General features: G+C 39.4%; 1 protein-coding gene across 2 annotated transcripts in view; it reads right to left on the bottom strand.

Moving 5' to 3' along the window:
* Window positions 1-17,567, bottom strand: part of MYLK (myosin light chain kinase) — a 218,319-nt gene that overhangs the window by 98,207 nt on the left and 102,545 nt on the right. For both annotated transcript variants that reach the window (XM_074145668.1, XM_074145670.1), the window contains exons 8-11: window positions 16,792-17,366; window positions 15,035-15,238; window positions 13,758-13,892; window positions 7,876-8,028 (exon numbers count right to left, since the gene is read on the bottom strand). In XM_074145668.1, the coding sequence (XP_074001769.1) occupies window positions 7,876-8,028; window positions 13,758-13,892; window positions 15,035-15,238; window positions 16,792-17,366 (1,067 nt within the window). The remainder of the gene's footprint in view (window positions 1-7,875; window positions 8,029-13,757; window positions 13,893-15,034; window positions 15,239-16,791; window positions 17,367-17,567) is intronic.

Below are 17,567 nucleotides of genomic sequence, written 5' to 3'. Positions count from 1 at the left end.
GGAAGGCCTGAGAGCATGTATACCTACCAAGTGCATTTATAAGGCAGCTGAACTGGCCAACTGCTAACAAATTCCCCATCATTAGGTACCAGTCTGACACGGAGAACTGCAGAAAAGGTGCTTCATATATGCAAGATCAAGCCAGGTTAGCTCAGCAGTGAAAATGTGCATAACTGCTGAGGCAGAATTTCACCTTCACACATACAGTCTCAATTTTTCGTGTGGCTGCCCAGGTAGAGTTTAGCTTAATTGCAGTGTATCATGGTGCATAAAGATACCACTGCCATTAGGAAAAAAAATCTGGGCTGTGCATGAGCTGAAATGCAATGGAAGCACAATAGGAACAGGCAGTCACATAAAGTGCAAAGTCGCTGAAGATGCCACTGATATAAAGACTTACAGCCCCTTAAGCCCTTCCCTCCTCTGGCAAATCCACACTGGCAACAGAATAGTTACCTGGGGTAACATTACAATAGTTCTGCTCACTCTGTTGAGTGAGTAATCAAAAGGACACCATATAAAGAATGCTTGTAAGGAACCCCTCAAGTAAGACAAATAAGACTCATCTTGAGAGCAAGAAAACTTTTTAAGTTAGAAAGGTAAAAAGGAAAAAAAAAAAAAAAGAAAAAGAAAAAATGCAGCAAAGCTGTATTTCTGGATAAAAGCTGGAGTCAGAAAGGAATTCTAAAGCATGACTTCTTTGGCATTTAAGTCCAGAAAAGAGAAGGTAGTTCTAGTATGTGGTTATTTCTTCTCAAATTCTTGATGAAATTATATTAAAAATCTGTCAAACTAAAACGTTACCCTGAAAAAAAAAAACCTGTATGTCAAATGGCAGTCAAGGCTTGACTAAACTGAAGCTGCACAGAAACACCTGCAGTGGTATACAGCTACACAAAGTTCCTGCCCTGTGTTCCTTTACTGCAAAGGAATGATCTGTTCATTAGTTCTCAAACTGTAACCTGTATCAAGGCGCTTAGACATCTCTGAATTGCTCATTTTTCCAGTCTGTAAAATAGAAACCTTATTCTTCTAAAAGCGAGGTATCACTGCTTGACAAAATAAGATCTCAAGAAGAAGTGCTAAAGCAGGTGTTTGAGTGGTGTATCTGCCTAGTTAGAGATACTTACTATCCCAAATGTACATACAACAAATTCTGTCATGCTCTTTCTGTTATGTGGACATTTTTGCCTTTGAGGACACAAGAACTGCATAGATTTGCAGAACTAGTGCAAATCCTATGAGCTAGTTTGATGGCTGACTGTTGAGTTCCCATTAGCTAATCCACATCAGGTGCTCTTGGAAATATTCTTTGGGGTAACATCATGCCCATGCTATCAAAATTACTCACGCATGCATTCAGTTAACAGGTTTTATATATATTTTGATGACTTCCACTTTTCAGCTGAAACTTCAAGCGTTACAGAATTTGGCAATCAAAACTGGGACAGTTTGCCCCTTTGGCCAATGCACAGCCATTCCCAAGACGGTTATAGTGACCATCTGTTTTCTGTCATTCTGGTACATAATAGTTTAATGTTCACAGCATTTGATCACTTCACAGTTGAGAAGACCATCAGACATAGGGGTGGCTTTTTTTTTTTCCTTTTTTCTTTTCTTTTTAAATTAAACATTTTTTTTCTGTCAGCATCTCATCTTTGTTTTTCATTTACAAGAAATATTAATGCAATTCCTGCCATTTAAGTTATGCTTATTCTCTAAGCACTCATCCCTCCTTTGCATCCAAATTTGGTTCCCCTTTTACTGGAAATGATTTATATATCAAGAAGCTGTCTTCAGAGAACTTTGTTTATATTGATGGCACAAATCCTGTATCATTAAAAGCTTCCACACATGTTTTGCTTTTGTCCTTCATTTTTGGTCTCTGGCGGCATTGTATTGTATTTCTCATTTGGTCCTGAGGTGCTGAAAGAAGGCATTTTTAAAAAAAAAAAAGAAAAAACCAGCTTAGTCTTACAAGGATTACAGCTGTTAGTGACCCATACAGAGTGTTGGATTGAGAACTTTGGGACACTCTTGAAAGCACTGGAACAGAGTTCCTTTGATGTTCACAACAGCTTACCTCTGACCTTTCAATACAGTAACAAAACCCCCCTCCCTTTCACTTAGTGCTCTGAAACCAGTTCTTACATATCCAAGTGATTCCACCAGGCTACTGGTCTGGAATGCCTTTTGGACATTCAACAAGACTCATATATTTTGGAAAGTATTTTGTAGTCCTTTATATTTATGATATGCTTGAAACACAACAAAATGCTTTCAAATAGTGAATTTGAAAAGCTGAAAATATTGAAAATATTTCATCCCTGTAGGCAAGTACATCATACTTAGTTTACCTTAGGCAGAAATATGTATCTCAGATAAAAAAAAAGCTGTAGCCTCTCAATTAAGTCTTCAAAGAGAGGCTGCTTATTGCAGTGATAACCTTCTTTAAAAGATTAATGTCTAAGGTCATTCTGAGATAGAAAGAAAAACAACCCACAACCTAAAAACATCATCTCTCATGACTGGAAGAAAAGACTCCTACCTGAAAGCCTTTCTTCCACCTGGTTATATTTTATGGTCCCACTCACACCAGATGGAAGAGTGACAGGAACAAAATGAACTGGTTTTCCAGACAGCATCTCCCTTCACAGCTCTGATAAACTGCTACAGCAGGGACACTAACAGGCTTTCAGGTGCCTCTAATCTGCTCATCCAACGATCAATGAATGTCTACAGTAATCGGATTGTAAGGGCTACAGGCTTCCCAACATAGACATTTATGCTGGGGAGGCTGCACTAAAAAAAAAAAAAAAAAGCGTGAACAGAAAGTGGTGGGGGTGAAAGGGAGGAAAGTGCACAGCTGGCAGGGAGGCGGCAGGGAGGGAGAAATGAGGCCAAGAGTCAATAAGCAGGAGCAGCAGCATTTGCTGAATAGTGTTTGCTCACCAAGGCAGGCAGTATTAAGCCCCTATTCAAAAAACAGTCGACAAGCATCAGCAAAATGGGTGGCTGCAGAGCATTAGAGCCCACAAAAGTACCCTGGCTGCAAGCCTGTGCTGCTGCTATCACTACCCATGCATCACGCCTTCCCTCTTGAAATCTATCAGTGATGCTGCTGCCTGGTGGGAGGAGGCTGGAAAACTCTCAAGGAGCCTGCAGTGGGTCAGATATTTTGTTTGTCATCTACTGCAGAACTGCAGTAGACAGAACTGCAGAGGGAAGGACATTCTCCCAGGAGTCAGTCCTCGTGCAACAAGCACTCCAGCTTGATATCATCCCCAGAGAAAGCTGAGAAAAGCAATTAGCAGCCTCTCTTACATGCAGAGTCTGTTTGCAAAAGAACAAAAGCTTCCTACATACAGTATTAATTTGCTTTGGCACAACATTAGATTGAGCCCATCATATGTCCCATCCCTATTCCCACTCTCCCTCCAGCCTGTAATCTTGTGTAGTCACCCAGGTTTTGGTGTGAATGTCAGGCAGTTAAATATCCCTTTGTCACATCTTTTCTACAGGTGGATCTGACCTATAATTCCTTGTCAGTGATTAGTTAACTGACAGAGACAACCACATATCAGGAGGCTTATCTCAGGTATGAGGCAGACCTGAAAGACAGTTACTATGTCTGGGACCTGGCTTTACCTTCCAACTGTACCAAGTATTACCACTAGTTTTCTTGCATACTCTGATTGTCACAGCTACAGCAAAGTGCTAACACTGACTCACTATATAGGTACATCCAAAGTCAATTAACTTCTCCTCACCTCAGTTTACTATTCATAAAAAACTGATTAAAATGTTCAGCCACCCTGATAAAAAGTCGATTAATATTAATGTTCAACTTCAGTATCTTCAATCACCGTCAATATATAATCACTGCATATTTCAAGTGACCTGAACGTACGCTGCATATCCTTGTTAAGGAGCTGTTTGTTGTTTTGGGTTTGGTTTTTTTTTTCAAATGGCATGTCCAGTGTATTTAAAAAGTGGCTTGTATACTTATTTTCATATGACAAAACAATATGAAAATTGTAATATTAGATGGGAACACCAACTCAATTGCCTAGCTTTCACATACAACAGCAGAAACAGTTGTCATGCACATGTTGTTTAAAAACTTTTTTAAAAAGTTGTACAAAGCCTCCCAAATTCTGATCTCCCTGTGTATAGAAAATGAAGCATAAGTTTAAAGGAAAAAAAAGTCTAACATTTGCAGAGCAGCAAATGGTACCATATCAGGAAAATCTATCATTGAGTGTTTGAATCACCTGGACCTTGTTTCTCACCTCTTAGGTTTTCTTGCATTAGACTTATTAAACTAGCATTTTATCCAGTGCACTGGAGAGTTCAGTTAGAAAAATTTCTCATGGTGAAAACATTTCTTGGGCTGGTTCCTCAAAGAAGTGCTGCTTATTCTCTGTAGTTCATCTCTACCTGTATTTCAGCTGTAAGAAACCACTGTCACAGCGAAGACAGCTGTCAAGATTCAATTTAGTCTACTTAGTCTTTCACAAGGCCAAAATTAGCTTTACCTTGATTAACTTAGTTTCTCCACAGACTACCTAATGAATCCCAATTTACTCAGCCTTCAGATCACTTACTTAAGTGATCTGAAGATGTTATTTTCTTGTCTTAAATAAGCAGAAGGCTGATTAGTTTGAATTTTTTACGACCACTGCATTTCTTATGCCCCATCCATATGAAGTGTGGGACTTCTTTGACACAGTGCCAAAAGCCTCCTATAAATAGCTAAGTACCTTCAGCATTTTTTCATACAAAACCAAGGAAGGACTGAGGTTGCTCAGCGCTAGGCAGAATTTATCCTGCTGAATACTAAGGAAGCAAAAGACAACCATAAATGAATCTGAGACTGATGACTTAGAAGGAATGCTATGCCACAATAAGCTTAGCTGGTTATCCAGAGCCCAATGCGAAGCATACTGAAAGTACTGGAATAAATCCCCTCCTAGCTTAACAGGACTTGGAGAAGGTGCCCTTTATGGGGCAAAGGGCCTTTAAAATGTTGTTTCCTACAATAATCCCACAAAAGGAAATTTCCTTTCACAAAACAAAGAACAGCCTTCTACAGGACAAAGAATGCAAAAAAAGATGATCAGAAAACATAAATGTGTCCAGGTAACACCCTAAGTATCGACTTGTACTATGGGGGACTTCTCTGTGTTATCTGTGAACTTAATTTAATTTAGAAGGTGGAGCTTTTAGCCTTTGAAAAATAAAATTGAGTTTTACTGTTAAGACAGACAATTCACTCCAGGTAAAGTTTCCCTCACAATTACAGCAGATATGCCTCTCCATGAGGCCCTTGCTGCATTAGAATCGCAAAGCCAAAAATGGCAATATGAAGTGAAATGTAGACTCAGACAGACTCAAAGATATGTCCAAGGACCACAGTAGCAAGTTAAGGAAAAGCTGAATTCTGACACTAGTCTGATACTGATGGTATGCCAAGAACATCCATTCTTTCTTAGATTAAATACAAATTACTTTTCAAATACAAAAGGAAAATATTTCTCTAGCAATTACTGAACAAACTAAGCACTGCATGAAACCTGAAAAACTTAAATCATCTTGGAGGTAAAAAGGAACTGGAGAGAGACGGGTTACAATTCAGAAGCAGCTTTTACAGACTTTATCCAAAAAATCACTGTCTGGTCAGGAGAGGATTTTTGGTTTCCTCTCTTTCTGCACGCACACTGATTTCCTGCTGTAATCTGTCTGCAAAAGCTGAGCATTTAGAGAAGCCTTAGCAGCAGCATTCAAGAGTCTCAGAGAACTCTAATGCCAATAAACATTTGCTAGAGGGTCTGGTGGAAAAAAATATACGAACAGATAAGAGATTTGGAAATCACGATTTTAAATTTGGTACTATTTTTGGCAGGCAAATCCACATTGATCTGAGTCTTGGGGAAAGTTACTGTAATCTTCATGGCAACAGGGACATAATGAGTTTTAGGGAGGAATTGGAGGGGACAGCTAAAGCTGTAAAAATGTTGAACACATGGCTTTACAGCCTGTCATGCATGTTCTTAATTCTGCTCTTGTTCTTCCCCCCCCACTCCATGACTCCCAGAAAATAGAATGGGATGTAAAACACAGGAACTAACTCCCCATAATATTGACAATGCAGCTTTCTAGCCCTGGACTAGCTAAAGCACAGGAGGAATCCAACTCAGTGCAACAGCGACTACATAGCCTGAAATAGCTCAGCAGAGTACACAAGTCTCAGGAAAGGTTAGGTCACTATTGCCCCCATGTTAGCATTGTATGTCAACCCTAAAATAACTCAAAAATGGTTAGTAAGAGAGGGGCTGTCTTTTTGGTTTTTGAGTTCCTGTGAAGAATCAGCAGGTCCCATGTCAAAGACAGCTCCCTTGAGGTAGAGCGCTTTTGATTTGCCCTCAGCTAATGCAGATAAAATGCTTCAGAGAAATCATAAATGACAGCTTTGAGAGCAGATTAGTTTCAGGCATTTTAAATCACTGTTTTCCTACTTTGTGCCTTTTTTTCAGGGGTGGGGGGAGAGGGCAGGGAGGGGATGACTACATTTTCAATTTGGTAATCAAGAAATTAACTCATAGGTTTATCAGCATTACTTTTTTTTCATTTTAAGCTTGTCTAGGGTTTTAAGTAGATTCATACAGACAGAATAGGGGCAGGGATATCACTGAAGTGGTGAAGACAAACACCACAGAACATTGGCAAACAAAGACAAATCTTGGGATCCTAGGGATCAGGGTACGTTTCCCACCAAGCTGCCTGTACAAATTTGGGGCAGATATTATTTGGTCATAGACAAACGGAATAGTTCCCTTGGCATCTAACATTCAGCAGTCTGTTGGACAGGCAGTGCCAAATTACTATAACTTTGGGAAAAAAGCATTTGCAGATGACAAATACCAAATACAGGCTTGATTATAGGGAGAGGGAGAGTCTGAGGGAGGGGGATTGTAGAGGGAGGGGACTCATCATCTCCAGGCCATAAAAAAAATGCCTGTAAAAACTGATGCCATGTGAGATTATAAGAATAAAGACAATAATACTGATTAATACTACTTCACTGTTCAATTTATACATGGGATATTGTTATCTTTTCATTGCGATCTCTGGTCTTTTTAGACTGTTTGTTCAGATCCTAGTGCACAATTATGGCTTTCATGGACAAATCAGCTATGGCAAATCACCACTGAGGGCATCAAAATTATTGATATTTACAAAGAGGGTGCTCTCAGATTTCAGAGACAACAGATCACCTCAATTGCTTGCTACAATGTTCTTCTGGTACTTTCACTATCAAAATTCTGCTTATTTAGAGATATACTGCTCCCAGTTAGCTGATACATACCTCTTCAGAGTTATCTCTGATCAATTCTGGTAGCAGAACAAGAATATTGGCATTTGCCATCATAATTGCATTCCCTGGCACTGGCCCCTGTTCTCTGCCTTTCAAGACAGAGTAGCAGCATCTGCCTCCTCACCATAACACCCTCTGCCTGATGGGTGATACTGGTGATACTGCACTTATTTTTCTTTCAGCAGCAACAGTCCTTTTCTACAGTGGTACACATCTTCCAAAACTTAGCCTCACTGCTCTGTACCACACCAACCCCTTCTTGGTAAGGTCAGAGCATTAATACCTTTTTCTGAAACATATGTATTACTTTACATTTCACAGTGCTTAAGCACTTCAGTTGTACATACCTCTAAGGGGGAGAAAAGGTACCCAGCTGATAACAGCTTAGAAAAAACAGGGAATCCACTTAACACCACATCTGTTAAGGATCCAATATCTTTTAAAAAAAGATTATAGCTGATATCATTGCACTTATTACAGCAGGCTGAGATATTCACCTTTGACTGTGACCTGAGCACTGCAAGATGCCTGTCCTGTGTTGTTTTCAGCAAGACATGTATAAATACCATCATCTTCTGGTAGGGCATCTTGTACAGTCAATTTTGCAACTCCGTCTTCAAAAGTGGAATGGGCATACTGAATTGGCTGGTCTGCAAACAGAAAGGAAGAGAACTGTCTTAATACATCAGCCACAAGTTTCAAAAGGACTTCTTGTTTTCAGTGAAATCTGGATGCCTAACATCAGCCAGTATATTAAAAGTTCAGAGCCGAATCCTGCCCTCTGGTGCACAGCCACTGCTCTTTAGTGACTACAGACAGCAGCATCCAAGCACAAAGCAGAATATGGTTGTCAGAGAAATCTTGCCATTAGGTTCACTGGCTGCCACCTTGAGTAGCAGCAAGAGGAGAAAGGTTTATCTTTGTGTTTTTAATAGATTCTCTCTCAGGTGGATAAGAAATTAAATGCCTTGTGCGTTTGCTTCAGACATTGTCTCCATCTTGTACTTTGCCTGAAACTAGATATTAGCGTTATTATCTAGATGTGCAAAACCTGATGAGCATGGAGAAGTACTTGAAGTCCTCCATCAAGTACTTTGTAGTGGAAGATGTTCCAAGAGAGACAGCAAAATCTAAAATGGAGCCAAGAGGCTGATTTACACAAGCAGTCAACCTACACTACATTATGTATAGTCTGGTAACAGACAGGTACAGTCTGATCTGTGGTGACCTGACTACTATAGAAGTTCTTTTTAAGAAACTGGTTCCTTGAATTGGTTTGGAACGTGTTTAAATGTTAGTGAAGACTGGTTAAAGTTTCCTTGCTATTGTTTCAGGAACTGTCATCAATCTGAGCCTTACTTTCTGAAATGTTTCTGCAATCTGTTTTCCCAATATTAAATAGTTTCCACTACTGACTCATCATTGGTTGCTTTCCCAGTGTATGCAATGCTTAAGAGGGCCTGGTATCTGTGCATAAACATCATGCTGGAAAAAAAAAATAGGGTCATCTAAGAGAAGAGGGTGAAACTACAGAAAAAAATGTACAGGAATGAAACAAAGACATCTGTCACTTGGGAAACCATGGTCAAAAGGAAGGATCAAAATTGATTCTGTTGCTAAAAGGACAAATTAAATGATGGCACAGATTTTTCTCTCACCTCTGATTTTCAACACCAGCAAACTCAGAAGGCAGTCATTATCTATGCACTATCTATCTGCATATGAAGTTTCATTTTGAAATATAAACATGTGCCAAAATCAGTATGATCCAATACTTAGATATGTTATAAAATGTGGAAGATGATCTTGTTCCTTTACTTATCTCATAAGTTATCTGTTTGTTAAGTTAGCAAATTTTATACTGCATGAAAAAATGAGGTGAACATTTAATCAACTGCCCAGAAGACTCCAATTTTAGAATAAACTCTCTCCACCTTCTTCACAGTTGACATTCTTATTATGGGTACCTTTGAGCTCCCTTTCACTCAGGTACACACAGACTGTTTATTAGGTCCCATCACATATCTTTTCCATGAAAGAACAACATTACATTCAAAGATGCACATGTAGAGCAAAAGCCCAAGCAGACGAAGCTTTCTGCAAGAGGACATGGGGCACTAGACTGTCTTCCCAGTCTCACTGTAGAATATCTGGAGCCTGTCTGGGATTCTGACATTGAAACTATTAATGGTGACTAATGATACTATGATGATAACCATACCAGAAATACACTCAGGATAAAAGCTTCATCATCAAAACCAGAACAATGCCTTTTTATTTCAGTTGTAAATAAGCAGATGAATAGGGCGAGTGTTCTACGTGGCAAAAGAAAATGTGGCCTCCTTCACTGTGTCCTCAAATTTTGTCAGGTCATCCTCTTTTTCACTGCAGCTCCCAACTAAACTGACTAATTTTTAGCACTATTCACAGAACAGTGAATTCATTTACAGGGCATCCTTTTCCTCAGACCCCAGAAAATGAATGCAAGTATATCAGCCCTAAGGAATAACCTGCAGCAAGATTCTAAATTATGTCCATTGTACTTATATTTTGATCTAATAAAAACAACTCTCACAGTAGTGAAACGTTCCCTTCTCCAGAGGCAGAACAGTCAAATTTCCATGACAGCTTGGCAGCAGGAACAATAACAAAAAATACCTTTCTGCTGGCATGTTATGCCAGAAGAAAGGAAATTTTCCCCTGGCCCATTTATTAAAAGCTTTCTGGACAGATCAGAAAGCTATCCTAAAACCAAACACTACTGAGAGAATTGTTATGCTCAAGTCACGGTCATACCGTTTTTAAATTCAGCAGAAAGAGGCTCAATTCAACTGATAGGAAAAAAAACCGCATGGGAAGCAGTACAAAAAGGAAGATATTTAAAATACAGTCACATAGGCCTCATTCCTGCAATTTAAAAATAAGTTACCAATAAAGTGGATAAAGAAGCTAAAGTAAATTGGAGTTACATACAGAAGCATTGTCACAGAGAACATGTGTAAAAAGTTATCTATAAGGCTTTGCTCAGGTCAGAACTAAAACAAAAGAGGTTTATTTTCAGGGAATTTGCCAGTAAATCAATGAAAATTCAGAAAGAAACTTAAAATACAGGGCAGAGTGAGAGCAACAGGAAAAAAGAACCATGCTGAAAAAGTTGGAAAAAAGCTTTAAGTCATTAAAATAGGGAAAAAATATGAGAGAGAAACTCAAGATGGTAGAGCTGCAGAGAACAGTAAGAGCTCGAATAAAATCTGTAGTTCAGTCAGGTAACTCTTATTTGTGCAGTCCCTATGAATATGGAAAAACTACTCATCCTCTCAGATACTAAGAAGTAATTACAGACAATGCACAGCATACATCATCTATTTTTTGTCTTGGTTGACCTGAAAGGGAGGTCAATCTATATAATGCCTCAGAAAATGTTTTAAATTCATATGTAGTCACAGCTGGTAAAAATGCTCAGTATGTAAAGTAGTATTTGTATGTAACGTTGTACAAGAAGTTATTGTAAGTCTTTTGGTTCTTAGGTGGTGAGGATTCCTTGAAGATTACGGGAAGGCAGACTGGACAGCATACAGGCTGGTCAGCATCAAGGGACACTGCTGAAGTGAGGCTGGCTAGTCTAGGAGTGAGACTGTTCTGCTTTTTTCCTATTTTTTTTTTTTTTGTTTCTCAAATCAGCCTTCTGTTCATGTTTCTTATGATTTGATAACTTAGTCTTTACATTCATTACTTCACCGAGATATGCATACTTTTCTCAATATTCATTTCAAAAATTAATTCCAGGTTGTTATCATTGTCATGCTTGGAAGGCAATTTGCATTTGATATTTTCTTGTGAACTTTACACATCCTGTCCCATATGATTTTTGTTTCTATGGGGTTCTGCAAAAGTGCTGTATTTTGAACAGTAGTGTGATTGCTCTTAGCAGATTTCTTTTTTCTCTGTCACAGACTATTGGTTGTGAATGTAAAAAGCTTTATATTCCAAGCATGGACAGCAGTTTGTAACACACTTTTTTAAAAAAAAAAAAAACCAAAATTTGTCTTCCTGCCTCAAATTATATACTGTGATTATGCTGTTCTCTTCATATGGCCAGTTGATGAAAGAGTCCATCAAGTCATTTTGCCAAAAGCGTTGTTATGTCTGCTTGGAGTAATATTTCAGGACCAGAAACACAACTTTCTCCTTCATTTTATAATGTATATAAATATGAGAATTTTGTAGTATCTAGCTAGCTGTTAGACAGGAAGGAAATGTTTGCATTACAATGGATATCACAATAATGACCCTAGGAGTGTGCATGGAATTATCAGCATTAGACTACTGCTTATAATCTGTTCAAGTTTGTATCAAAATGGTATATAAACAGTTATGTATCACAATCAGGTGTAAGACAGAAAAGCATTAAACTATGGTTGTATGTTTTAGGAGTCTGGAATGAAATTAGTATGGTTATATCTTTAAAATAATATATGATGTCCATAATTTTTATTATTATGATAGTTTCTTGTGCTTCGGTTACTCAGACGCATCACTGCCTTCTGATTTAAGAGCAGAGTTAATGCACTGGCTTTCACTTACAGAACCCTAATTGTTTGAAATCCAACTATCTGAAAAAAACACACCTGCTTTTGCCTCCTTGTGATATCGATCCAAATGCAGTTAGAAGCTTGGATGCAAAATAAACATGTTTATACCTGAACAGGGGCAGACTCATCTGAGATTAGTGAGAAGAAAGGTCAATTCAGAACAAACATCATGAAAAAAAGGCAGGGGGCACAGTGCATACTGGAGGCCTGCAGAAACATGTTGCTTATTGATCTGTAGGCTGTATTTTTCAGGAGTCAATGGTTTTCTGGTTAGCAAAGCAGAACATGGTTACATCAATGGAGATGCTATATCTATGCCTGATGAACTGTAACACAGAAAGTCATTTGAGACGGGAAGATGCTCTGTATGTGGAAGACAACAGGTATAAGTACATCATTCAACGACTAAGTGAAAGCTTAATGAGCAGGGGGTACCCTTGCAACATGAAGATGAAATGACTGACCCTGTGGATCGGAGTTGCTCCTTCTGTGCTGCAAGGCACAATTCTTGCATAGCAAAACAGTGATTCTACTCACGTCTGCAGAGGAACTGCAGAATAGCCTTCAGACAGAAACAAATTATTTCCAATGGGAGAGTGTCAGAGCCTTTACTCACATGTTTCATGTTGTAAATAAAGCAGTGGCATTTCTATTCTAGACATGGAGCTGTTGGTAAGGGGAACAGACCAGGCTGTGGGAACATACCAATCTCAAGGTCATGGTTCATTTGCCCTACCACCTTTTTCAGTTATCCCATTTACTCTGAATAGCTAAAGAAAAACAGAGATCATGTGCAAATAATTAATTTTTAAAAAAATCTGGGAGGAAACATCTGTATGGCAAAGTATGCTATTCTTTGTCTTTAAATGGCACACACACATACACGCAAAGATAGATAGCCTGGGAGAGTCTGCAAAAAAAATAAATTGCACTTCAGGAGTAACAGAGGTGATCAAGGGTTAAGCAGAATAAATCTGTCTAGCATTTAATAGATAAGGCTCTAAATGGAAAGAGTTCTTAGCCGAAGCGTGTAGTCCCTGGATCTCTGAAATAATTTGGAATCTAAGCAAAACGCTGATGTTTGGGCCTGACTCCAATACTAAGAGAGGACTGTTAAGGAAACTTGCATGTTCAGTTTGCAATCAGGGCAAGATAGGAGATTATATAGTCTGATAAAATTTAAAAATATTTTACTTATCCCTTTTTTCAGTCAGCTTTGGACAAGTGTTAGAATCTCAAGTAACATATTTCTAGTAGAGATGCAACAAGAAAAGCAGTGATTTTAAGATCTTGGGGACACAGCTGGTAATACCAATTATGATCTGCCCAGTTGATGGAAGAGTGGAATCGGGCATGGGTTTCCGTCCTCCTATAAAGAGTGATATACTGCATTTACTTTGCTTAGAATTTATTATCCCTAGCAGAGACTAGTTCCAATGGAGTGGGGTAGCACCGGGTTCAGCACACAGTGTTGCTACACAGGCTTTGTTGCAGTGTGGTCAAAAGCTGTGTTTAACGAAATCCGTCTGCCTAGAATCTTGTCACCAGAGTCCCCTGCTGGACATACTGGAAAACTGCAGTAAGACAGAAAACTGCTCAAGAAAACCACCCTTCGTGCATATTATGTGCATATAAAGTGATTTTCTTCAAATATTCTAGTGGATTATATTACGGTGATTTGGAGTGCTTTGTGCAGTATTGACGGCCTTGCTATGTACTGATCAGAGCGGCAGTGGAGACTGTGGGTGTAGGTGCGTATGTGTATTGCAGCCTGGGGGATTCCTTACCGTTGAGAAGCCATGTGATCTGAGGCACAGGTTCACCTCCTACACAGCACTGCAGCACAAAGTCTTGCCCTTCACTCACAGTGCATCCTTTCAAGACACTGGAAAAGCACGGAGCAACCTCTTGAACCTTATGCCCTTTAAAACCAAAATGAAAACAGTTCCTTTAACCCATATTGAAAAAATTATCTTTACCACTTAGTGACTTTTTCTAGGTATGCTTAGGTGACGTGGCTGGGCTAACAGATTCATCCCATGCAAACAAGCGGAAAAAAAAATAAATCAAAACTATGGTGAAATGTTTTATTGGGAAACAGAAATAATTTTGAGCAATGGACTGATATAAAGGAGGAGTTCTGTAATCTACAAGGCAGGCACTGCCAGCCCTCAAGCTGTGTCTTAGGTGGTGTTTTTCTATGCCAGAATCCACCATTTGCAGCCAATCGCTAGAACTGTATGCAACGTATGACCAGAGAGCTCAGCGCAAAGAACTGGAAGGATAATTCTTCTCTCCTCTTGGCTGTCTTCTCCCAGTCCCTCTCCCAAATTTGCCCTGGCTGGCAGTGAAACAGGGTGACTTAAGGATGCAGTTTACAGGTCTCTCATGAGACAGAAAGATAGTATCTTGGGCATCCTGGCACCCCAGGCACAGCAAATAGAGAAATGTTGCATAAACATGATCATAGCTCCAGAACAAAACCTAAAACTCAGTGAAAAGATTAGAATTGACGACAGGATTTGCTAAGAGGCCCACAAATCTTTCAACCAGACCAGTAAGATAGTGCCATCAAGCTCAAAATAATTTGCCACTGGAAAGTGTACTTGAATTTAGCAGAACGCAATTCTCATTCCTTCACTTTTCTTCTTATTGGCATTACTGCACAGGATTGGTTTGTGCTCGCAAAACATTCAGATATGCAGTGTCCTACAGAAATGCTAACCAACTCCAAAAGAACTGAATGTCGAATAACAGCAATAAAATCTCTAGCAACCTGTATTAAATACAAGCATCAATAGAAAACCTCAGTGGAGAACAGGCCTCCCTGCGTACAAAACATTCAACGAGACGGTTTTAGCTCTACAAACAACAAAACCAAAAGGTCAGAAGGGAAACTGATGCAGAAATTGGTTTCCCAGCTATCCCACACCACATTATTCACAGAGCTAGGAATCAGAATTAACCTGCATTGAAAAGTCGTAATAGAAATTTTGTAGTCACCACCCACTGACGGCTTAGAAAAGCCCAGCCACAATTTTCAAAGTGCAGAGAACTTACTTACTTCTGACAGTTAACAACCAGCTGGTGGAAGTCTGGCCTTTGGGGTTGAAAGCTGTACAGCTGTAAGATCCACTGTCCCCCAAGCAGGCTTTCTTTAACCATAGGCAATGAATTCCATCTTCTTCATATATTTGGACACCTTCTCCAGCTTTAATAGGTTCACCCTCTTTGAACCACTCCACATCTGGTTTTGGTTTCCCTGAAACTAGACAATCAGGTATTTGAATTTTTATGAACAGGTATTCCCCCTAGTGTAATTTCTTTCTTAGCTTTAGTGTAAATTAAGTATAATTTACACATACATAACTACATAAACCTTAATGAGCAACTAATAAACAAAATCACCTTCAAAAAGATGGTTTGATATTTCTGATCTTCCAAGACTCTAGGGCAGTCCATCTTTTAAAATAGCAAATATTTAGTAACTTGAAAAACCCCAAGCACTCCTATCTGAATATTGTTCCTCTAAACGACACAGACAAAACGGATGTGATGAGATATTAAAAGGAGAAAGAAAGACATTTCTCCCCATTCCTTCCTACCCTGCTAAATTAGTTTCTCAGAGCACCCAGCAGTACTTTGCAATCAATTGTACCTACCACTGAGACTGTTTATTCTGGGGCTGCTCAGCCTGGAGAACAGAAGGGCTGGGGGGAATCTCATCAAAGTATATAAATATCTGAAGGGAGAGTGTAAAGAAGATGGTGATTCAGTGATTCAATTCAGTGATGTCCAGTGGCAGGACCAGAGGCAATGAACACAAACTGAAACACAGGAGGTTCTGTCTGAACACTTTTTTGCTGTGAGGGTTACTGAGCACTGCCACAGGTTGCCCAGAGAGGTTGTGGACTCTCTCTCACTGGAGATATTCAAAAGCCATTTTGACGTAGTTCCTGGACAAACTGCTTTAGGTGATGCTGCATTAACAGGAGTGTTGAACCAGATGACCTCCAGAGGTCCCTTTGAACTTCAAACATTCTGTGAGTCTGGGTATTCTTTTCCAGGAAATAAATTACCATGGTTTTGTTTTGAGTTTTTTTTTCCTCCAGAGACATAAAAAACAATTTCTCTCTCACTTGTGGGAACACTTTAAAGCGTGAATGTTATTTAAAAAAAATAGCAGAAAATGCTTCAAAATTATTTTCTACTAAAATTGTAATAAATAAAAAAAAAAGTGAAGTGTTCCAAATCTACTCCCTGGATTCAGCAAAATGCAGCTCTCATTACTCTTCTGAGAGGTTAAAACACGGTCAAATTCTGCAAAGCAAACTCTAAACCTCCCTTTTAATTCTGACTTTATCATCCCAGCTGCAAGGAAGCACTCAGATCAGCACTGGGTCGACGAAATATGAGGGGTAAAAGTAGATGCCGCAAGGGAAATGCAGTGACTGATTGTAGTTTCTTATCTGATCATTTTTTTGGCTCAAGGGCAATATGACTACAGTTCTGGAAAGCTTACCATCCATTTTCTCTCTTGCACATTCATATCAGAGGCCCTAAAACTACCACCTATAAAGAGTAGCATTGATTCCATCTGGGGAAATCTCAAATGAGAGAAGGGATGGATGCTACAGTATGGAATGATTTGAAAATGTCTTTGAGAAGAGTACGGTGGAAAATGGATGAGATTTTGCATCTGTTTCGAAAATTATTTAGGAGGAGGGCAACTTGCAATGAAGAAGGAATTACTTCCCCACTTCCACACACAGAAGAAGAACCTGACTAACCCCAGGGCTCTGATAACTTTCATCCCTTTACCTTTGCTCTTGAATTTAATCTCCTGGCCTTCTGATGCTTCCAGGCTCTGTGGACGGCTCTCAAACTGAGGGGGAATTCCCAGAGGCTCCCTCTTCTCCTCCATTGCAGCCTTCCGGGCTCCAGATCTGTTTTCTGCTTCTCTACTTCGTGGACTGACTTGCCCTGTCAGAGTTGGGGTTTGCTGAGTGGACAGCAGGGGCTGCACAGCCCTTTTCCTGTCTTCACCTGGTCTGATGAAAGTGGCCTGGGGTTCTGCCTTTGGTTCTGGTTGCAGTCTGACAGCTTGTAGTGTGATGGTGCTTGAAGTTTTCTGCAAGACCTGGGATCCCTTTTTTCCTTCTTTAGGTTCTTGAGGAGACACTGCACTGGATTCTTGGTGCTGTCCCTGCTTAATGTCTTTGGCTTCTCTGGAGAAGTAAAAGGTCTCTTTTTTTGCTGACACCCTGTCTTTGGTTTCAACCATGAGTTCAGCATTGTTGGATTTCAGCTCTTTAGCAATCCCATTGCTAGTTGCCTGTTTGAATTCTGAATTTTCAACAGCTTTGACAGTAATTGTTGTTGGTTTTGATGGCATGCTGAAGGAAAATGATAAGTTTACAGATATATGACACAGCATAAAGACTAATTATTATTATCAGCAATGATATAAATGCACAAGCCCTTAGCAAGGAGGTGAACAAATTAGCCCTTAGTTTCCTTCACACAAATTAAGAACATGGATGGAAGAGGTGAAGCGAAAAGCTTCCTTAAATGTGATCATTTGCTCAGACACTGTC

Source organism: Numenius arquata, chromosome 3, assembly GCF_964106895.1.
Source record: "Numenius arquata chromosome 3, bNumArq3.hap1.1, whole genome shotgun sequence".
Taxonomy (NCBI): domain Eukaryota; kingdom Metazoa; phylum Chordata; class Aves; order Charadriiformes; family Scolopacidae; genus Numenius; species Numenius arquata.
The sequence above is the reverse complement of the archived record's forward strand: the minus strand, read 5'-3'. Positions and strand labels throughout refer to the sequence as shown.